The sequence below is a fragment of the Rhipicephalus microplus genome, chromosome X (genome assembly GCF_043290135.1).
Source record: "Rhipicephalus microplus isolate Deutch F79 chromosome X, USDA_Rmic, whole genome shotgun sequence".
Taxonomy (NCBI): domain Eukaryota; kingdom Metazoa; phylum Arthropoda; class Arachnida; order Ixodida; family Ixodidae; genus Rhipicephalus; species Rhipicephalus microplus.
The window spans coordinates 425,764,714-425,789,119 of record NC_134710.1 but is presented as its reverse complement, the minus strand read 5'-3'; the positions used below and the strand labels follow the sequence as shown (position 1 = coordinate 425,789,119).

The following is a 24,406-nucleotide window of genomic DNA, read 5'->3' as shown; positions in this document are numbered from 1 at the left end:
TTTTTTCTATCAAGAAGAGGAAGGAAGCTTGCAGAAAAAGCTTAGAAGGGGCTTTACTAGCTACTGCTCCGCCCAAAAGTACACTAGTATGGGTTTACAGCAGCACTCATCAACAGCCATATGAACAGGGTGAATGAGCAGCAAGTTAGAAGAATAAAGGACGGAAAAACAGGAATGTCAGCAACAATCAAGGCATTTTTACTTGAAATGAAATTAACAAGACATTGGACCGTTTCATAATGCAGAACTAAACGTCGAATGGTGTAGAATGGGAGATTCACAAGAAATAAGCTCCGGTAAGTGCAACGCTTCCTGCTAAAAAAGTATTAAATTAATTAACTCCAACAGGCACTGTATGTCCTCCCTGAACCACCCAAAGTTGAAAAAGACAAAAAAAAAATCTCTAAAACACCGAGTCATCAGTATATTTCACAGCACAATTCAATTTCATACTACGTAGCAGCTATGAACTACCAGCACAATTACGAATCTATAAATGCGGGGTTTGACGTCCCAAAACCACCATAAGATTATGAGAGACGCCGTAGTGGAGGACTCCGGAAATTTAGACCACTTGAGGTTCTCTAGCGTGACGATTACGAATCTTTATTATTGGGGTTTGAGATTAACTATAGCACTGCATACGATCACCATTTTGTCAATGGTTGCGAAGCTCTTGACACCAGTTCGTTTCCCAAAATTCAGAGGCAGCACCGTTTAGAAAATACTAAAAACTTTCAATATTTGGATAGCTCTTTCGACGCTTATAACGCGTGAAAGTTTTGAGACGTCATCTCAGCGCCTGCGTGCTGAGCACGACTTTTGGTCATTGATGGCCTCATCAGTGTGGCCCCTCGTGTAGCAAACATTTCTTGGCAGCGGAATCCTCGGTCAACCAGAGAAACGTCCCCTTCCTTGAATTTTTTTAGAAGGCTGCTACGCAAAGTGATTTCGTTGTCGGATGCCCTTCGTCCCCAAGCTTTTGACATGGCTCCTGAAGGTGTTATAAGAGCAAGTAGCTTCATTGTATTAAGGTGCTTATAGTTCGAGTAGGTTTGGCTCCTCGCAGTCATGACCATAGGCTTCTGTATAAATATTTTTGTGCAGTCCATGATTCCTGTCACACCATCAAACAGAGCGTCCTAAAATGCTGCTGGCCTATTTGTTTGCAGAAATTGTCGAGATGGCCAGAAAATGAAGCAGTTCATGTATGTTGCCAGGAAATCTAGCCATGTATGAAAGATTTCACTGACAGAGCTGTTCGAAATACTAAATCTGCATGCAAGGTCTTGCGTTAGGAGGCCTAAGCGTAACCATATGACGACCAGGATTAATTGCGTTTCTGGATCTAGGCATGCAGCACACGGTTGCCATGTTGACAGCACTAACCACGAAAATGCTGAGAACATGCCTGCCGACACAGCCTGTATTAAATTTTACAGTTTTCGATGTCCGCATAAACATATCTTTTCTTAATACAGAAACATTTACCTACTGGTTCTTAAGCTCAACATTTTTTGTCTTTGCTGGAGTCAGATCCTGCTCTAGGCGAGTCAAGCGGTATCGCAGTGCCTCGTTTTCTTTGATGAAGTGTGACACATCTTCCATTCCGAGGTCAGTTAGTGTATTCATACTAAAATGCTCTACAATGCAGACACTTCAGTTTACAGGAGAGACAGGGTGGCAAGCATCTGGTGCTATATCACTTGCATCTGTCCTAGAAGTGTATGCCACTGGTCTATAATACATTTGCTTTGCCCAAGAGCATAAACAGGTTGTGTGCATGCTTGCTTTAGTGTTTCTTTTCGTACAGCACGTTTAAGCTTGACCATTTTCTGGGTAACATTTTCTGCAGCACGATAAGGGAAGACAGATGGTATGAAGTATGGATGAGTCAGTTCACAAGAAGGTCGATCTATAAAAAAGAGAGCACACCGTCATTTCAAATGAAACCAGTATTTAAAGGTATTTAAACGCATTTCTTATATACGTGTCTAGCTGCAAGAAATTCTACAAATGAACTGACTCGCTATCTGCATTTAGTTTAGTTTCTCGTCTAAAGTTCAAGACAATGGCAGAGAGAGAAAAACTTTATTCTGAAGTGAAGACGTTGGCCTGCATTATTATGCTCTAGTCTGCCCAGGGAGGAAAGGGAGAAAAAAACGTGATGAAGTACAATGATGGGGACAGTATTAAGGGATGTGTATAGCTAGTAACCTTGCAAAATAATGTTTTTTTCAGTATAGTGTGCAGTGCAGTGCTCTTAATAAAGTGTATAACTGCTTTTGTAACATATGTTGACATTGTCTCAATGCACACTGTGAACAAAATACAACTTTCACTTTGTGTTTTCATTTAGATTCCTGCTAGCAATGAAGCCAGTGTCTTCCATTGTAACAAGTACGGTGGGCACTCACAAAACAGATGTTGTTATTTATCGCACACTTGGCAGTGTTCACCACTAAGGGTGCTTTGATAGAAGTAGGTTATCTTTTAAGGCATGTGTCAGCAATTCAGTAGGAAATTTTCCAGGCATTGGACGCATTACACGTGAATAAGAAATTAATCTGCACAAGGCCGTTTCGTCTGTGCATTTTTACTACATTTTATTGTGAGTAGCAAACACAGCCTGGAAAGTTAAGCCCTGCACTCAAGCCTACGTTCAGTTCCTTTTTTTACATTCTGAAGCAGGTCAATACTAATGAAGTTATAGCGATTTTCGTGACCAGTTGCCTGTCGTCAATTGTGCGGTCCTCGAATTGGGAGAGCAGAAAGGGTTAGTAAACATGCAGCAAGGCACTGTGCCTGGTCAAGCGTTCCGTTCAATGCAATTAGTGTTTGCAGGCCTTAGCCTGTGTTACAAGTCGTGCCATATCGCAGGCTCACTTGGACCACCGTGGGTTTAAACGTCCGCTAGAATTAAATGACACTCTGGCGCTATTCGATTCCCCGCCCTCTGAAAGGAGGTAGACGCGTATGAGACTGGCCACATGATCCCAAAAGCACCATGAAACGCCTGAACGAAGGCCAGTTAGTCGCGCAAAGCTGAAATATATACGAAAACGGCTTAACTTTGGAGAACAAACTTTGAACTGTCTATTGCGGGAAAGCTGGTCTCGAAAACGACGAGAAAGGACGCTTCTGCTTAGCACTAAGTGAGCATAACAACAGTCGCCACTGTACGAGGCCACACAACTGTAAAATAAAGGTGATATTTCGAGGCTCTGCTGCCAAGAGCGACAAAGAACTGGGCAAATGCGGACGTTACGGTTACCGACAACGTTCAGGCGCGCCAACGGTAACAAACTACAGAGATCTTCATAAAAATGGTTCTCACCTTATACAAAGTGAGCAGAACAAACAAGCGAACTGTTCGTGCACTGCCACTTGTCCCGACGCACAGCTGCGATCCATGCATTTCTTCGCTGCGTGTCCGTAGGGAACCTGCAAGTGCGCACTTCCGAAAGGAGGTTTGTTCCCGGCCGTAAGCTGCAGCCTGGCACACAACAGCATGGACCACGTCGTGATGGTGTCACAGGCGATATTTTAGCCGCCAAGAACGTGTTGCGACGACAAAAACAAAGACAGCCGCACGACTAAAGCAACATGCGGGTGAGAATAATCATCTACGAGTGCACGCCGATGCTTGCCTATGGGGATGCCGGAAGTTTCTTGGGAGCACATCCGCTTTGAGGCGCGGCGGTGCGCCCTGGCAACCACGGTAGTTACGAGCCAGCGAAAAGGTCTATAAACAGGAATTCCGTGTTCATTCTCATTGTGCTCACATTAGTTCGTCTTTACAAGGTGATAAAAAGCATGCTGCTTAACTGACGCACGGTACATGCCCCCTTGGGTATATATATCTACTCTTACTGCGTTATTGCTTCTATGCTCCATGCGTGGACACACCCAGATGCCTTTGGATATTTGCAGTGCATTTATCATACAAGAACAGTGAAGAAGCGGCGACCTGTGTTTCTCTTGCAACGAAGGCCCCAACGAGCAGTCAGCGACAGAAGAGCCGGTTCGCGCGATGTGCACACTTCACCCGGAGTGCACCACGCACCATCGGGGCGCTCTGGTATTCGTTGAAGAAGCTCAATTGAGTGCATTTAGGGGTTCGACTGTTCAATCAGAGAACATGAGATTGATTCTCAAACACTAAAACTAAAGACTGTGTGCGTATGTGTGAGGACGAAATGAAAGCCGTGCCGATAAAAGCAGCTGTCAGCCATATCAGCAATCCTTTATCACACATATCTTGCCTCATTTTGATCTCAGGCGTGTTTCCTGATAAACCACGAATCACTAAAGTAGCAGTTATACATAAAGGAGGTGATAGGAATTGATTGATTGATATGTGGCGTTTAACGTCCGAAAACCACCATTACATTATGAGAGGCGCCGTAGTGTAGGGCTCCGGAAATTTCCACCACCTGGGGTTCTTTAACGTGCGCCAAAATCTGAGTACACGGGCCTACAACATCTCCGCCTTCATCGGAAATGCAGCCGCCTCAGCCGGATCGAACCCACGACCTGCGGTTCAGCAGCCGAGTACCTTAGCCACTAGACCACCGCGGCGGGGCGATGTGATAGGAATGATATCAACAACTATACACATCAATGTCGGTATTACCATTGTTTTGGGAAGTTTTTAAGGAAATGTTTATTGTAAAAGTTACGAAGTGCTGCACTAAAAATGATATAATTTCAGATAACCAATACGGCTTTCAGAAAATAAAGAGTAATGAAATGGCTCTTTCAACTATCAGAAAAAATCCTTCAGAAGTTTGAAGACAAAAAGCAGATTCTAAGAATATTTCTTGAGTTTAAAAGGCATTTGACTCTGTTAAGCATGACATGTTAATAAAAAAAGTTGAGCGATTATGGTATTAAAGGACTAGATCTCGACCTGATACATAGTTATTTAACAAACTACTACCAGTACAAGGACGCCCATAAATCGAAAATGAGTTTTCGGGAAAAATATTATAGTGTTCCTAAGAGTTTCATTTTTGAACCAATTCTTTCATTATTATAATTAATGATATTGAAATGTTTTGTTGACGCCTGATATAGTTATTTATGCCAATGGCACGAATGCATTTTTTAGTGGGAAATTAGATCTTAAGTCCCAGCCTAATAAATAGTTCAATAATTTATTTGAATGGCTTATTTTGAATCACCTGAAAAAAAATACAAAAAACTAAATATATTCTTTTTCGCTCACGATATACACGTATCAGGAATAACGTACACGTGAAATTACGAGGTGAAATTATCGAGCATATCAAGAACAAATAAATTTCTCGGTGTTGTTTTTGAAAGACATCTCACCTGGTCCCCCACGTTGATAATGTTACAAGACGCATCTCACATTTAATATGTATTAAAAGTAGAGCAAAACAACGTTTGCCGTAATGGTTAAAAAACCAGCTAAATTACGCCCTAATTCAATCCCATTTACGATACAGCCTCCGTGTATGGAGAACAAAAACAAAGGCAAATATTAATAAGGTGCATATCCTACAAAAGCGTATTCTGCGAGTTATTGAAAATGCACTTTGTTAAACTTCCACTGCGCCACTTTTCAAAGCAAATAATGTATTAACAATGCAGATACAGTAAAAGAGAAGATATGCATCGCAATATTTCAAAAAATAAAGGAATGCCAGGATAACTTACATCGACAATTTCTGTCGAAGTGACACAATTACGAAACTAGAACAACCATGTATGACTGTATGGCAAAGTTGTACACGGACTAACTATGACATAGAAAAGCAATCTTACGTAATAGGACCCTTCTTAAGTCATCATCTTAGCGTTATAAACATAGTACGAGAAACGATGCTTATGTAATGCTTCAAAAGAGAGTTAGCTTCATAGCTTTTTTATACAGAAATTTTTACTTGTTTTATTGGTGTTTTTGTTTTATTGTGATGGCAATTTATGGACACTCTCAGCTGGATTTTGATGTCGTGCGCTGTACATGTATAGATATCTCTATATATGAAAACGCAAGCAAGAAAAAAAAATTCCAGAAAAAGACTCCCGCGCGCAGAATCGAATGTGGGTCTTCCGCGTCGTGAATGCGGAAGTTAACCACCGAGTCACTGAGAGTACCTCCTTCAACGCTGAAACGGCAAGCTGTTCATTTCTACCACTTACCGCTGTTGGCGGGTTTCTCGGCATAGGGGGGGGGGGGGGGGCTATTGTGCTTTCAGCATTATCGGCAAGATGGCGCAGTGAGCGTGCGGCGGCTCTCAATTCTCACGCGTACTTTGACCGGCGTAGAAAATAAGGGGGTGTACGCTCGATCGCGCACCCTTATCTTGAGTTGGAGAGAATCGTATGTCTTGGCTAACATTTGAGTTTCGTCAGAACGATTCTGTTGTAGTTACCGGGTACACAAAGGTCACTGCAATCGTTGCACAGCCCCTGTTTGCTAAAAGGGCGTGCTTTTCAGACACAACGAAGTAACAACTGAGACGCTTATTCGCGTTTATTTGTACCTGTGAGTGCGTTTCGTGCGTTGTTTGTTCGTGAGAAACACGGGGCACGTTTTGATCTGCTTGCCATTCTGCGCATGAGCTTCCAATTTCATTGCTTCGGCTTTGCGAGCTCTGAATATTTTTGTTGCAATCTGTATTTACATTTCTCTTGTGCTTTGATAGGACTCTACTGAGCTTGTATAATTGTATAATTGTATTCATCTTGTATATGTATTGACAAATATGTATCGTATATGTAAACTTGCGTATGTATTAACATCGTGTAACGAACCTTCTTGTCTGATTTATGTGTCTAGATAGGGCTGTGACACTCAGCCAAGTATTCGTGCCTTTTTCTCACCTTCCTAGTCAATACAAATGTACATTTGTTGTTGTTCGTTCTCTGAACTAAACATGTTGCCTTATCTTATCCTATGATTGTCCTGAAATGTGTGTGCTGTATTAAAAGAGGAGGCGCCACGCAAATAGCAACCGCGCATGACCACAGCGGTGTTGCGAAGTTGCCACTGCAGAATTGTAAGAATTCCGGAATCATTCTACATTTTCGCAAGCCTGAAATGGAATGGGGACGATGCTTGGAGGAGTGGAATGGGAATGGATTAAGGCACTTTTTGTGTGGAACGAAATGGGAATGGAATTATGTCTTTTAACGAAAATAGTGCCCGTTTTCGTCCACGTGCTCTTTTTTCAAACTTAACACATTAGTAATTCAGAGACTGGAACTTAAGAAAAAACCGGCATTTCTAAAATGACTCCGCTGATTAAAAACACAGTTCATCTATAAGCAACACGCCTACTACAGCTCACGGTCCTTATATCGACTGGGTTCCTCAGAAGCTTTTCTCTATGGCGTAGCAGTGTTCGATCGGAACTACGGCTGCAGCATCCCCGTCCACCCTCCTTACGTATTGTGATTTTCTTTTCCTCGGCGCCCACCCCAGCCACCTGCTGTCTCGCCACCCTTCACTTTGCGGTTAGTCGCCGTCGGTGACTTGGACGCATATTCTAAACGACGTTTCTCCAATTGGTGCTGGGTATTAACGCAGGCGCGATGTTTTCATTTATTGCAAGCTTTCGTATAACCTCTTGCGCGGCCTCTAACCTCATACTTATTTCGTCCCCCTTTGCAATACGGTCCCCCCATGTCTGGACACATGAGCGCGTCCGGCCGAAACTCTGTCGCCGAAGATCTGTGGGTCAGCGCAATATACACAGTTGTAGACGATGAATTGGATGCGCTCCTCCTCTGTACGGACAGAGAAAGAGAATAAACTTTTGAAATCATTGGTTCGGAAACCGCTCGAAACAGGCAAGCCCACGTAACTACGTCCATCAAGGCATGGACCATGGCCACGGCGGCGCGTCCCCGATTCCCAAAACGATAATTCGCGCCGAAGAAGACCCATGATTGCTCAGTTCTAGTGTGGAGGAAGGCCTGTGTACAAATACGCCACCACCGCGCCTGTTGGCGGCTGGAGAAGCACTACCGTATTGCACAATCATAATGCTCGACCACGCAGGCTCTTTCTTCTAGTGGTCCACGCTCGAGCAGCTCACGTTTGTAAAGCGCAACACAGAAATAGGTGGCAAAGGTATTATTTCAATTCTTTATAAATAAAAGTTCAAGAAGCCGTCATTCACAATTATGGTTTTAAAAACTAATTGGCAAAGCGCCTTTTTAGCTCATAACAGTGTGTGGCAAAATTTTGTATGAAAAAAAAACCGAAATAATGCCTCTTTTTGCACCTTGTCCGGCTTGCGACATTTATTGCAGTGTTTAAAAATCAGGAGAACGTTTGATCACTTTTGTGACGTAAACCTAGTGACCAAAGAACTAGTGACCGATTGCCGAAAGCGTCCGGAAAACGAGACGCACGGCAGATCAGGCCCAGGAGATCAGGCGTTTGAGAATATCGAGCTGAGAGCTGGCCATCCCGCACTCCCACTGCTCTAGGGTGGAATCATTTCGATATAATTGTAATTTTTTAGCTTTCTTCGCAAAGTCGCTCTGTGTCTACGACTCGGCATATGTACGAGTTTGCCTCGCTAAACAAAAAAAGACATTTCGGAGGAACGTATTTTGTTACACGCTTAATATTGTAGTATCGCACTTAACTTAGCCGTATAGGCCTGACTACATGTTCTATCGAAGTAGAAAGCCAGAACGCATTTTCTAGGTCCACCTCTAGTTAGTCAAAGTTTAGGGTTGGCGTGGTTTAAGAGTAGAAACAATCAGCCATTTTGTGAAAGAAAAACCAAGGCATGAGTTAGGGCACAAATGCATTATACCAACAGATACCGAAGGGAGAAGTGAATTATCCCTGCAAGTTCGTTCACATTGATACCCCACACAAACGTGGGAAATGCTCTATGCATTGCCTGATCTTTATCTCATGAGCAGAATAGTACCTGACGCGCGCAAATATTATTTGCGATAAGGAAGACAATGCATTGCTGTGTGCAGGCGAACACTGAAAGATCTTCTCCACTCATGCTGGCAAGGTGCTCTTGACAAGCGTGAGTGCTGACTAGCACTGCAGCTCACTGTTCCGTACTGAATGCCACAAATTGCCCGAGCGGTCGTGCACTGTTCCTGCTCATGCTAGCAGATCTAGGGGGTTTCGTACCCTAACAACAAAATTTAATTAAATCTTAGTTTTTTTTTCATTCTCACGACCACTGCACTCTGTGAACAAAAATATACCCAGCTGGGAGGAATTCGGAACGGGTGTTTCGTTTCTAATCCGGTGACCTCACTCAAACCGGAATGCACCGTAGCATCTCACATGCGTTTTCCACCGTTTTCTTTCGGTGGTTGATGGACGATGGAAAAGCGGAGAAAAACGGGGCCAATTCCCTGATTATGTTCCGGTGGTTGCTCCACAACTGCTGCAGTGGATGCTCCGTAATTTCTCCGGCGCATCGCTTAGTGGCTTTCATTGGCTGTTGGAGGAGTTACGTAGACAGCTTCGCCCCCGAGCGGCTGTCGTTCGCCACAAACCAAAATGGCGTCGACCAAGCCTGTGCAGGGAGGATCAACGTTTCAAGACTAGGTAAGTTGCAAAACTCCCCTCGTCAGACTACTCCTCACACGGCGCCGGGACAGCTTCCGGTTTGGTGGCGCTGGCGGCGCAACAACCTTCCGCTAGCAGACGAAAACGCGTAGTCGCCGTAGCAAGACGCCGTTGCGGCCGTTCTGAACTTTGCCAACAGTACATTATCAAGTTTTGTTGTACTGCCGCAGAAATTTAGTACTGCGTAATATTTAGCGGCGTAAGGCAAATACAGTATAATTATGGTTGTCTGAACTGCCCACAATAAACAATGCTCTATATACATAGCCTAACATGCGAGTCTGTCGGTTAGTTGCTAGTTGGTGTACGTTCGCAATAAATTTTTAGACCCGAAAAACCCAATTACAATGTCTTGCATCGTCCCTTGTGGCTGCGTTTTTCGTGCTTGAAAAAAAATGACAACTATGTGGCACAATCTCGTGGCTTTTGTCTGGTTATGTAAACAGCTTTTTTTTCAGGTCAGTCACATTCTTTAGCAACATAAACAGTCGAAAATCTACGCGTGTGGCCATTATCTTGAGCATGTCTTCCCTCTGCTTCTTCTTGAGTTTCTCTAATGAAACTGGTTAACACAGCTGCAGCCAAAGCTTCGAGAAGAGATCGCGCTTTGGGGTATCGGTGAGCACTTCATAGTCATTACTCACGAGTCTGCCAGCTGACGCACTGGGACAACATGAACACACTTTCAGCTTGTATGTCCCCCAGAAGTTCGGCCGATTGGGTGATGGTATCTGCATTGCCGGGCGACTTGGCCAAGCGATGGTGACGGATGCTAATGGTGACTTATGTCTTCTGCGACGACAATACATTTCCACACAAATGGCGCTTTTTTTAGCAATAGAAACACCACAAGACGGCTTGTCTCGTCATTCTCAACAACGATCCACCAGCATGCAGCAGGCAAACAAATGTTTTCTATGTCTTGAAGGGATATGACGCCACTAGTTGACGGCATGTCGGGACTTGTTTCACTGTCTTCGAACTCAGTGCTCGGAGATAGTCTATTCTTTTTCGCCGATGATATTCTGAAAAATACCCCCCTCCTATCGGGCAGCTTTCGCTTCTTTGTCGTGGGCCCCGCGACAAAAGTAAGCGGGCTAATTCGGGAATATTCGTGGAACGCATCCTTCGACGAGGTCCCACTTTCTTCTGGCGATTTGAACCATATGACGTGAGTGAAAGTCTTCAGGATGTCCTTCTCATGAAAAAGCATATCACACACACGTGAGGTGCTGGGCAGTTTCTTATCCGCGCGAGGAATAGCGTGGTCCCATACCTCTCGCTGCTCAGGTACACGTGGGCACAAAAGAAATGTTGTGGTGTCTCTCATTTCCTGTAGCTACTCTACAGCCGGGAGCGCAACATCTGGGCATGATGAAAACACGCAACACATACAAAGCAGAACAGGGCATGCTGAAGCACAAAACTGTTCCCGCAGAAAGAAGCCTCCACAGATATCGACGCACTGCAACATGCACAGGCGATGAAGGTTACGGGAATGACACGAGCGAGCATGCAGTGAGTGAATTCGGATGCGACAGCAGTGCCACATTTGTCGCTGGCAGCGGTGGCGCCGCGCAACACCACTCAGTTTTGCAACTTACCTAGTTCTAGAAACGTTGGGGAGGATTGTGTGAAGCCGTCGGCTGTCTTCGGGAAAAGTAAATCGTTCTGCCGCTTTCTAAGTATCACAGGCGACTACAAGCGGCCACTAAGGTTGTCATCAATGGAAGGGTGTTGTGGGAACCTTGATAGTGTGGTGGTTCCAGCCAGCAAATGACGCTTTGCAATATCGCCAGTGTTGAGCAACCTTTCGGTTGCTGATGTGGCTCAAAACTGGTTAGGGAGCTCTTTTTTGAATTAGGGGTGTTTTCCTTGTCAGCTAGGTATTGCTAAGATTGGATAATGTTGGGTTGAAAAACCAAGCTTGTGATCAATGTTAGGCTGATTTTTCAAGACGTCTGTAAAAAGTCAGTGGAATTTCGATAATGCCTTGTTTGAACTTTGTGTTTCATTTTTGTAAACATAACTTGGGTAAACAAAACGGAAATATGAACGAGACGGTACTGTTTATTATGTCGTAAATGTAGCGCAAAAAAACGAGATCAAGAGGGTAAAAGGTTTCACTTTTTTGTCATCGTCTTTTTTTGCGCTACATTGCCGCCATGATAACTTCGGTAAATTGAATCAAGTCACTGTAATATTTAGAGTCACTTTTATATTAGACATGTAACATTAGAAAATTGTGTAGTTTTGGATCGATTCAATAAAAGGTTGATAATTGCTGTTGGTAAACCTAACCAGCGAAAAATATTTTTGTTCTTGTCCGTAGACATAAACAGTAATATCTGTTCACTTTGCATATAAATAAACACCATGCCAAGGTCTACGACTATGTAAAAATTATTTTGATATATCACGTAAGCTTAACTAATAAACATTTTTACCTGAAATCAGTGTTATTTTAATAAATGCGATAAATTGAGGTAGGTCATTGTGTTTGGTACAGACTTTTAGAACGCATACACACACTCCTACTGGTTAAAAAGTTATTTCGATTCGATAAGTGGTGTCTGAGATCTTAATCTACAAGCATACTGGACTCTTCGGGGACTTGGCACTTTCAAGACAAGAAAGAGAGGGGTGAAAGAAACTGTCGAGACTACAGAAGAGGAATGCAAACAGAAAAAAATTCGCCCGAATCTGCATGTTACACTTCAAATGTCGTTGCAAGACGATAGTCTTGCGTCTAGAGAGAGTGAACAAAACATTTATTTGATGTCTTGCGCAAGCAAATCGGTGAATGTTATTCTGGAGGAGCTGCGTTCGAGTGCCTAGAGCGTTTAGTGGAGGCGAACGAGCACATCAAGGAACGTTAGACACGAGTGCCATCTGGCAGTTATCTTCGACAACGAAGGCATGCGCGCCCGCGGAGAAAAATGCGCGTCCGTCTCGGAGGTGATAAGATGTGGAACGCAAAGCGATGGGCAGGTGCCACCACCGTGTCGTCGTAGCAAAACGTTGGAAACACTTACCTTTTTGAGCATCGCGTTGCACTGTCAGCGCAGCGCGATAAACGCTACAGTCCTTATAGTTACTTGTGTGTTTCTCTTCTAGTATGAAGGCAGACACACAAAACATCGACGTGTTGTATTGGCGCCTCATATATTCGCAATGATTGCTTTTTAATTGACAATCGCACAACTTGAGCAATATTGGTGGGCGCTGCGAATGGGGTTGGCCGTTTCATTCCGTTTGAGGTATCGTTAAGGGTGGACAAACCGACAAATGCGCAAACAGACAGACAGACAGACAGACAGACAGACAGACAGACAGACAGACAGACAGACAGACAGACAGACAGACAGACAGACAGACAGACAGACAGACAGACAGACAGACAGACAGAGCAAAATTTTTCCATCCAAGGTTACCTAAGAAAGCATATCGCCTTTATTAAGAGTTGCTTAGCAGGACGAGTCGTGAAACACTCGACGTTCCTGTGGAAGGGAGGGGGGTTGTGAAGTCAACCCATAAGGCAGCCCGGCTCAACAGTCTAAGAAGGAGGGGACGTGGTACTGAAAGAAAGAGAGAAAGAGAAGGCACCCTTTCGAAAAACTAGCCATGTTTTCTGTATTGATAATCAAAGACAGTGTTATCCTGCTGCTGCATTTTTTTTTTCAGTCCTGCTGCCACGACTGTGACTGCAGTTTTTTTTTTGTGTGTGTGTCTGGAAGGCGGGAATACGAACAGTGCTGCGACGTAGTTTTCACCTGGACAGTGCAACAACGCCGCCCTGTGAACAGAAATTGGGAAAAGAATATTTCTGAAAGTCTTGTACGCACGCCGTGACAGCCCGCGCGCATTACCTTCCGTGGCCTCCGGACGTTTGCATGGACCTGTACGTTAAGAAATCTGGTCGGTCATCCCCGATTTCTGTTAGTATATGTGAAAATGCCGTTGGCTTAGGTAGCGTAATGTTTGTACCTTTTATTTTGTTACATTGTGGGAACTTTTCTTGATTTTTTGCTTGAGGTTGTTCAAAGAACTACTTTGAAATATATTCACTACGACAAGTATCCAAATAAACCGGGCATTGCATATTCGAAAAAAAAGCAACGCCAACCTATCTCAAAAACTATGTTGCAAGGGACATGAAGCTACGTTTTGCTTAATTATAGGTAGAAACCATGCAAACTGTGAGGACCTACTTTGCTAGATGTATGCCAATGAGCACATAAAAAAATGCGACTGTAATTATCAGTGTTATATTTGATAAAATTAGGTGATCATCAGAAGAGGATCTCCTGATACCGTTTACGAGAGTACCTAAATACGATTACTTAGGTCAAAAAATTGCTTTTGAATTTTTCGGCAAAGGTAGAGCTATCGATTTACAATTATATAGAAAACATTCGTTAGTTTTAACATTATTCGTGTCCATGAGGTGTGTTTTTATCAGGTAAAGGCTTTCTGACACCAAAGTACAAGGGATGAGCTTCTTGATATTGAATGCTCATCCTTTACTTATTTCGTGAGTTTGTGTGTGTGGTCAGTTTTAGAAGTTGGTTCTTCTCATGGACTCACAGACTGTATAGGCTTTATTGAGTGTAAGTGGCTTCAGTGTTTAAAGTTATCGTGCCTCTGGCATGTTTTGCAATTCTTATCTAGAATTATTTTTTGCTGAAATATGCAGGAAGCGATCAGCTGTACCATTGCGTCATCAATGAATCTGATTAATGGTCCTTCGGGGAAGGTGAATAGTTGTTCCCGGTGGCCGCGTTTTCATTGACGTGCGTAGTTTTGCAGCATTCTGGTCTGCATTTCAAAACAACCCACTCTAAACTTGTGCGCTGTTGATTTCAAGAGATCTCTCTCCTTGTGTTTTGTTTTTGTGATTTTTGGTGTGTTTGTGGTCTCTTTTTCTGAAAGGCTGGGTCATAAACCAGGAGCTGCACCTTATTTTGAATGATTCAAACCATACAAGTCAAGTGTTTTCATGAATTTTATCTGCTAGAGCTTAATTGGAAAAAAATACACAGTAACTATGAACTGCTTGCATAAAAATCGAGGCTTTCTTTATATAACCAGTGCGTGAAACGATCAGCATACAATAAAAAACAGCGGAGCAGACAATTTAAAAAATACTGATCCACCTCACTGAACTTATGCCTGGACAAAGTAAGCATATATTCGTAAAATACTCGTGAAGTGCCAAACAAAAGCTCTGGATAGCCGGACTGAAAAACCCGTGGAAGATGGTCAGAAGATGTCACACAATAGCTCCGAATATTCGGAGTGAAAACCCGCAAAAAATGCTTCGGAGCTGCCACACTATGACTCCGGCCAGCCGGAGGGAAATGCCAGTAAAAAGCACTCCGGCGGCGCCACACAATTTCTCCGGTCGGTTTGAGTGAAATATTTAGTAAAAGTACTCCGGGTGCACCACGCAATTCCTCCGGTCTGCCGGAGCAAGAACTTGTTTGTGAGGTCCCGAGTAAAACTTGTCCCGAATAGGGGGGATGCTAGAGGACAAGCGTTTTACTCCGACCTCGGAGTAATTTTTTTACAGTGCACACGCGTGACAAAACAGCTTAGTCTTCATGAACGGTGTACTTTTTTTTTTCATTTCAAGGAATTAAAAGGGATGGCATCGTTGCAAGTCCGAATTCTCCAAAATGGAATTGGAATGATATGGAGCTCCCCTCGGTTACACTGGACCGCAGATAGTCTATACTCGTCTTTTGACAGTATAGAGTATCTTTTGAGAATATATAGTATACTCTACACTAGCCTTTTCATTCGGGAGGTTGTTTCGGCGTAAAACTGAATGCAGGCGAAAGACACGGTGTGTTAAGGCCTGACCACAAGTACGCGTTGCGACGAGTCAGCGGGTGCCTTTTTTTACGCGGCGCTGCACCATCTTCCTGTGAAGCGGGACGGCATGCCGCTTCAGCTCAACGTGCGCCCTGTTTAAATGTAGAGAAGGCGCGTCAAAAGGCTACGTGCTGATGCACTGCAACGCATTCGTGTGTTCAGAAGGGCCCGCTCGAAGCCACCTCGAAGAAAGTGTTAGGATGATGCGTAGCAAGGTTCATTGTACGGATGATTGTTTATTGGGGCCCAAAGGTGATTCCGGAGCTTTGCAATCCGTGTACATGTGCCCTGTGTCTGGCTCACGCTGATCGCGCCTTGTACGAGCGGCCACACTGATCGCATTTAAGCGTCTTCTCGCGCTCGTGGCAGACGATGTGGCGACGCAGCCACGCCAAGGAGTAGTAGCGCTCGTGGCAAACGGGACAAGCGTAAGGCCTGTCCGTACCGCTGCAGTCGCCATCTTGCTTCACCTGGGCATCTCTGGTGGAATGGGCATCGACAGAAGTGTCTTCCACTTGCGTCAGAGCAGCTGGTGGTGCCTTCCTGATGCGCATGACTGCAATGGTAAACACCAACTTGTACTGTTTCTTTTTATTATCATTTGAACACACAACTTGGGTGCGGTCTTCAGCGCGTTCTGTTACAGAACTGATCACAACTTTACACGAGAACAAGATGAAGCAAACAGCCAATGCGTGAGCTGAGAGAATTCAGAATGATGTTCAACGCATGAAGAAATAGAGTATTATAATTGAATTTGACACTGGGAGGAATAATTTCGAAAAGCTTGATATTGAAAAGTGTGATTACATTATAAGTTTAATTGCCCTAGTGTGTTGATACCACGCTAGGTGTGGTACGTCACAATTTCACTACACTTTCGGCATGATCGGGTGGGGTAAATGTTTTTTTTTTTTGCCATCTATCGGCTCGGAATGGGCCCAAAAATACAGGCTAGTTTGACTCTGCAGCCGGAGCGCTTACGTTTAATGCTAATAGAAGTCATCTGGATGCCTATATTTAGTCGATTTCTCTGACGAAACAGCATTTTCATCCTTTCTTTGTCCGTTGCTTGCCTAGCCGACTGCAAAATTATTGACAGTACTGCAATTTCCTGTAGTCGCTCTCACGTCTGGCCGTTTTATGAGCCTCGAACAATTCCATGCGGCTCGATAGAAGGTTCTATCAGAAAGTGTGTTCAAGATTGCACTTCTTTGGAGACACTCAATTGCAAATTGTGTGACATGGTTGACGGTTGATCGGTTTTGAAGTAAGACAAAATAAAGCGGATTGTAGCTAATTATAACCATGTAATGTATTCTAAGTGTCAGCGTGGTAGCCAGTTAGAACAGAAGCAGTATTGTAAACACATTTTGTTTTTATCGAACAATAAATAGTAAAATCCTGATTCGTGACTAAGTATATACATTGCATTAGGAAGAAATTTTTCCTTCGCTCGAACCTACCTTACCGTAAGATGTTAATAAATAAGTAAATAAATAAATAAATAAATAAATAAATAATACTATTTATTTGCGCTTCCATATAGTTATGAGTCTTAACCAGGATAACTTTGGCCCATTTAAGTAAGAAAAAAAACTTCCAGAATGCTTCAGCCTGGCCTTCAAAGATCTTCAAAAGTGTTCAACTGGGCAAGGCTGAAAATTTGCGTTAGTATCGATATGCGACTACGTCGGAATTCTTCTTTTTGAGAATTGGCGAAGCACCCAATATGTGTACGTATAGCAGCACATGCACCTGTATACAGCTGCTCGTTTTACTGGTGCTGTATCTGAAAATGATGACTAATTATGCTTGGGTGTTTTGCAATGGGCGTACCTTTAAACCCAGCAGTCGATGCGCAGTTCACATGTTTTGACCTCCTGGTCTTTCTGTAAATAAACATTTATCTCTCTTCTTCTTGTTGTATGCAATTATACCCTTCTTCTATATAATACTACATGTGGGAAAGAGACTCCTCGTGCTACAAGAAATTCGCATAGGGCCTCTTTCCGAAGCATTTCAAGCACTACCGTACAGCTCTATCGTATACCTTGTGCTTGTCGCGCAGAACTCCTGAGTTCGATTCCCTTTCTGACTACAGATCTTTTGATCATTTACTCCAATGCATCTATCTCAAATTTTCGATCACGATCAGTGATCCGAGAACCAAAACTAGAATTTCTGCGAAACGTGCTCTTCAGCGATATCACTTTAGAACTCCACAGAAACAATAAGCATTGAGCCATTTCATATAGAACAGGTGTTGAAAGCGCAGTGGCGCACCCCGCCGCGGTGGCCTAGTGGCTAAGGTACTCGGCTGCTGACCCACAGGTCACGGGATTGAATTCCGGCTGCGACGGCTGCATTTGAGATGGAGGCAGAAATGTTGTAGGCCAGTGTGCTCAGATTTCGGTGCACGTCAAAAAGCTCCAGGTGGTCGAAATTTTTGCAGCCCTTCACTACGGCGTCTCTGATAATCATATGGTTGTTTTGGGATGTTAAAACCCCACATATTAAAGGGCAGTGGCGCAGCCAGAAGGTAGAACACCAGGTCCCTCTCCCCCCCCCCCCCCTCACACACACACGTTTTTTCCGTCATAGGATATAGTGCCAAAAACGCCAGGCCTGTCTTTAACGCGCAGCAGAGTCAAAGCGAATGCTAGAAGAGTGGCCTTTCAGAGCCTTTTCTGAACACTCTTTGTGTAACTGCTACAAGCACGCTTGCTGGGTACCAACTACGTCATAAACAATCATATTTTTATATAGTAAGCCAGCATTCACTATGCTGTCCTTCGTAAGTGTTCTGAAAAAGGCGATATCCGCTACACACTTGGTAGAAAATTCGTGCAGTGGCTGAAGAGGATGAATATTTATGTCGGAGGGGGTATGCGCTGCAGTTATTGGTGATCTAGAACAAGTTTTCTAATGTGTTGGAGCATTGGAGCGCCTAGCCGTTAAGCAATTCACATAATGTGACGCCTGCGTGTTCTTTTGATGTTCTAAAACACTTTATTACTCAAATTAACGTGATTTTTTCCCAAAATAGAGCCGACCTAAGGCCATTTTAGAAATTATTTCTAAGCACGGGAGTGGCTCTCTGGTTGGCGCATTGGATTACCTACTCGTTACGAAATTCGCATTGTGTGACGCCTGCTTGTTCCTTTGATATTCTAAAAGGCTTTATTGCTCATATTAACGTAATTACTTTCCCGACATCAAGCCTGCCTAAGGCCAGTCTAGGAACTATTTCCAAAGCAACTTTACATTTTTTGTGAAGTTGCTGGCGCCAACATAAGTTTAATGAATGTAGAGGCTTCTGGTTAGGAATACGGGCCCAAACTTTTTCGGTCCTTATCCATTGGAATGCGACTCCTGTGTGGTACCTCGGTGTACCTCTCAATAACTATCGTAACAGCGCCCACGATTGACCGCTCCGGAAACTACGATACGCCAAAAGTGGCAACATAGCACGGGCGAGAGCTTCCTATTCTTGCGAGAGCGCAGGCGTGCAATGTATACCTTGCGTCTAAGTTCATTTGTGTTCTGCAGGTGTTGCACTACTCTCGTGTCCACGTTAAAGCCCTTCATAAGATATATGCCTGCTTTATTTCGAGCTCTTTCTGGAAACTCATGAGAAAAGACAATCCTTTTCTTCCACTTGAAAAAGGTGGCCTCCACCTGATGCATTTGTTTTTGTGGCATTTGCTTCTGAGATTTGTTTTTTTTACCTTGAGGATGTGTGCGATTCCTTTATTTTAGCGGTCCTTCGAAACCGTCTATATAACTACCTTCCTTTTATTCATGTCACAACAGGCGTTACTAAGGAGTGACCGTTGCGGAGATCCCTAAAAAATTGTTGACACTGGCAATTTTTTGAAAGGCACATTTAGTTTAGACTATTTGTATAATATTGGCAGAACAAAGTTAACTGCTTCACTTGTGAATAATCTTTCCCCTAAACTCGTTTATTGAATGTCATACTCGCTTTAGTCTGATCACGATGTATAATTTGTGTATGTAGAATGTGAATATCTCCTTCAGCGAAAACTTTTTTTTTTCAAATGCACCCTTCAACTCTGTCAGTGAAAACTTGGCCGAATGAAAAAGTAATATATACACCGTGGGCAGTAAATTGTAGGCTCTGCAGACAACCCGAGACGATAGACCATTGTTTCATTCACCATCGTAATGTATTTTATTTTTCGGAGATTTTAAAAAGAACAATCTGAAAATAACTTCCAATTACAGATCATGGTACTGCGTTCCTCCCTTTCAAAAAGAGCCTGACCGATAATGTTCTATATGGCCTGTTCATGTTACTGGGACAGTATTCACTATGGAAAGGGCGCAAGATTGAAAGACACGCAGAGCCACCACGGTCGACAAGATTCGTCTTCCGAGAAGCAGCTTCTCAAGTGCGCAGTGTTGTTGAGACTTTTGACCCCGTTCCGAAGTGGCTTCCCCTTCTGGACGCTTGTATGTGTTTGCCTGACTTCTGATGAAATGTGTTGGGCGTAGTTCACAATTACTGATGATGATTTTATGCATTCAGCAAGAAAAGTGCTGACATAGCTCAGCTGTAGAATACTCGGCTATCACGCAGTGGACCCCGTTTCGAATCCCTATGTGTCCTTGTTGTTCTTTCCTAAAAGTTTTTACATATTTTTGCGATACTGGTTACGGACACCGACGGCAGTGGCATGAACCGTTTTCTGATCTTGTAACAGCTTTCGCTGCAAAAATGACTTTCAAAACCACATCTTTACCTAGAGATCTGCATGCTTATTAAGATAGTTGTTGATCTTCAGTGTATCAGAATTCGACCCTGTAGCTTTTCCAACTTTCTTCTAGTGGAGCACCCAATGCCTGAAGAGAGCATAAAATTTAATCTACCTTTCATCAAAAACCGCTTAGTGTATCACTGTGATATGTTCACACACATTCAACGTAATAGTGGCACTAATCTGATACTATAAAAACTAGCTCTGATCTTTGTCTCCCAAGGAAAGAAATATTGTTCTCATTTCTCAAGTGTTATCAGAGATACTTTCTAAACAATCTTTTTTTAATTGTAGCAAACATGTTTACCAACCATTAAGGTGAAGGTTTTTAAATGAATCAAGGTATAATCAGAAAAAAAAAACAACCTATGTGTGAATGGTCGGATAGCCTTCAAAGAAAGATGCATATACTCTGGGAAAGGTTCTGAAAACTGAATGGCAAAAAAACGTGCCTTTACGTAAGAAAACACACTTAACGTGCTCACAATATACAGGCATAATTCAACTAAAAATGTGCAAGGGGGGGGGGGATCGCGATAAAAACTGCGATGAATTTAGGCAGTGCATATATTGAACCCATCAGTCCATAATTATTGTTAAAATGCGTATACACGAATAAGCGATAGTGGAAAAGAGCCCGCATACCCCTTGGAGAACCGCTCTTTTGTGCCTTTTTTAAAGAGACTGAAAGTGCGGGGAGCACCCCCTTAAAATGGTCCTTTTCCTCTTTGTATGCTATGACGTAAAAATTCTGGTGAGGGGATGGAGGGCAGTTGGCTACCTCCTAACTACGTCACTGCCTCGCAATGCGTATGATGTTTCTGTAATGAAATCAAGAAATCGATTTTTCGGGATACCTGCCCTAATATATCCCCTTACGGGGGTACTGACACCCATGAGCGAGGGATGGTTTACTCTGCCGAGCAAACTTCTTGTGCACCGAAGACGATTCCTAACAAGTCTGAAGCTCAGCAAATACCGATGGTGCATAGTTTTATATGTTAGGTCAATAGTACCGTGGCGCACTTCGACACTAACTGATCGACAGGCTGCAGTACTAATTCCAGCCACTTCAAGCAGCATGCAGTCTGACCATTTTGCATGACAACAGGCACACAAAGTTCCTAAATGGTCCTTCGCGCTTCACCAACAGAGCCACGGTGCGTAGAGACCGTGGAGACATCACGATACCTTGCGCAAGCACCAGACGAGAAGCTTATAGCGTGTTGAGACGTCATGGTGCAGTAAGATCCAAAACTAGCTCTTCAAAAGCAACTTTTATTCTCTTGAAGGCGCGGCCTTTCATTTGAAGCAAAGAAACGACAACCGAAAATTTTCGTGTCAGTGCCCCTTTACGGTTGGAGTATGCCCACGTAGCGCCTAAGAAATCTGGATGATATGCGACACGGGCATAGGCAAGCCCCACTACCAAGCGCAGCAGCTGTGAGGGAAAGTGAAGGCATTAGGGGGAGAAAGGAGAGCGAAGGAATGATAGATACTTGTGGAGAAAGCAGTTCTGGCCTAGAGTGGGGGGAATAAAGCTTAGTAAGACGAGGAGTCATGTGGCAAGGAGCGTGGAACGAGGAAGGGGGTGAGATCTGAGCAAAAGCTATTCTCGGCGAAGTGAAAAGAGAGAAGGCAAAGCAGCAGTGGGAGAATGAATGAGCGGAAGCAAGATTTCACGCGGAGGTGGAATTCGAACCCGACCAGACACGTTAGGTCATCTCCGAGATGCCCGCCATCAGCAGTTAAGCGGTAGGTGTGAATAGCTTGTCGTTTGAATGTTGAATGAAGGGCCTCTCGGTGGGTCAGTGGTTAACGCCTCACACTCATGACGCAGTGGTCTCACGTTCGATTCCGTGGGACGGAGTCTTTTTTTTTATGGGATTTCTTTCTTTCTTGCGTTTTCATATATATAGATACGTATACATATACGGTGCATGACATCGACGCCGATGCAAGCGGCAAAATCCAGCCGAGAGTGTCCATGTAATTGCTATCACAATAAAAAACGCGAGAGTGAGAAAGAGATAAAAACAAAATATCTAGAGAGAAAGCATAGTGTGGAGACACATGGAGTGGGAAAAGGAAGTGATGTTGTGGAGCATGGATGTGAACAGGAGAAGGATGGAGAAGGCTACCAAGTCCGTTGATTCGTACCGATTCGCAGCGCTAGTGCGCAACGGCCCCTATTTTGTTTTCCTTGAAGCACTGCACTAAACATGATTGCTAGTATAACTGCGGGAGCATGCGAGCTTCAAGTAGTGAAATCTAGTTGAAGCTGAACCGGCGAGCTTCGTTGTATTGCTTCTGTCCGATTGATCTTGCAGTTCCCACACAGGCTTTCATTATAAGCACTGGGATCTGGCGCGCCGAACTTCTTTCTCTTTGCCTTCACCGTCACCAGCCTGCAGTCTCCAAGCAAACACCGTAAACAGTATATATATATATATATATATATATATATTTATATATATATATATATATATATATATATATATATATATATATATATATATATATATATATATATATATATATATATATATATATATATATATATATATATATGTATAAAGAGAGAGAGAGAGAGAGAGAGAGAGCTCTATTACCTGTTTCTCGCGCAGAAACTACGGACACAACGTAGGGACTACATTCATTACTGGCCGAATGCTCTCGACTTGGCTCGGTAGCCTTTTCTGGATTACCAAATAGCGTGGTGTGCGGTAATAAGAGCAGGAAGTTAGAGCAAGTTCGTTTAGGGTAAGGTTTAAAAAAGCGCTTTGTCATACTTCTCGCAGCATTTGCCGTCATGGCCGGTGGCTCTTTAGTCTCGACCAGAGCATGACCCTGGCTGCACGTGTCCTCCGACGACGCAGACTCGGACTTTGGACCCACGATGGAGCTGTACTCAGGTGGCGGTATCAACTTCACTTCCGAGGCGTTCGCCATTCGGGCGCCGTCTCGACTGATCAGTACGGGTGCTTGTTTGTCGACGACGCGACACGTACTACGTAACGAGTCACAGCACGCGGCTTCCACGTGGGAACAAGAGGTCTAGGCAATGCGGACTACGCCAGAAGCATTGCGGGTTCATCTGATGGGATCACGTGGAATCCGCCAGATGCCCATGTCACCCGATGCGTCCTAGACGCAAGCCAGCATTGTGCACGTATGCTGTTAGAACGGTGCCGCTCAGACGGAGATTCGTGGGTGTCGTTTCTGTCTGCGTCACGAAGGATAAGGAACGTTCCCACAGACTGTGAGAGAGCTTACACAGGTACTACTGGCGGGTATATGTACTTCTTTAATACGTCGCTTTTATTTTGCGAGGGGTGTCGGGACCTGGTAACACGAGCAGGCACCCAGGAAGTGAATGCGCGAACGTTGGGTGATCTGTGTCTTCCGACGCCAAGAGCCACGTGTCGAGCTAAGTAGCATTCGCAATAAATAGAAAAGGAGAGATAGGCGGTGCAGTTCAATACGATTTCGATTGGGCGCATTTTGAAAAAGCGCAGCCGTTGAGGCTAAAACCTTTATGCACTTTCAGCAACCACTTATTATCGTATTGTTTAAGTCGTACTGTAGTTGGCTGTGTCAAGACGTGATGATTGTCGTTTAAGGTCCGCACAGTAATAATGTCTAACGTTTTACGTTTGAATATCACTATATGATTACTATATGATTATAAAGGACGCCGTAGTGCAGGGCTCCGGAAATTTCGCCCATTGGGTGTGTTTTGTTTTGCGAAGACGTTGCACATTACAAGGGTCTCTACACAACCAGACGAGACGCTATATCAAGCAAGCGACTCTTTATGGGAGGCTTTCGCGCGGCACGCGCGCCCTCTCTCAAGGTGGCCAGGTGATGGGAGATCACCCCCCTTCTTTAAGTGGTAACCGTCCTGGTACAGTAGCATTAAAATTTCGAATTTAAATTCATTAGATCTACAAAACACTATGTGATACCTTCCATGTAATTATTCGTAGCTTGGCCATCCGCTAAAGTGAATGTGAGCCTTACATAGAGGCCATCATCATCGTCGTTGCGTCGTCGTCGTCGCAAGTACGCGCAACACTCAAGCGTTTTACCATGATGGCAAAAGGGCCATTTGTGTCTGCATTTACAGGTTTTAAAGCAGCTCTTCAAAGTATGT

The 24,406-nt window shown here is 43.8% G+C and overlaps 1 protein-coding gene across 1 annotated transcript; it reads right to left on the bottom strand.

Moving 5' to 3' along the window:
- Positions 1 to 609: 609 nt before the first annotated feature.
- LOC119182269 (uncharacterized) lies at positions 610 to 23,202 on the bottom strand. Its single transcript, XM_075876903.1, is given in 3 exon segments — positions 610 to 788; positions 791 to 1,348; positions 23,043 to 23,202. Coding segments are annotated over 3 exon segments (897 nt in total).
- Between the last annotated feature and the right edge of the window lie 1,204 nt (positions 23,203 to 24,406).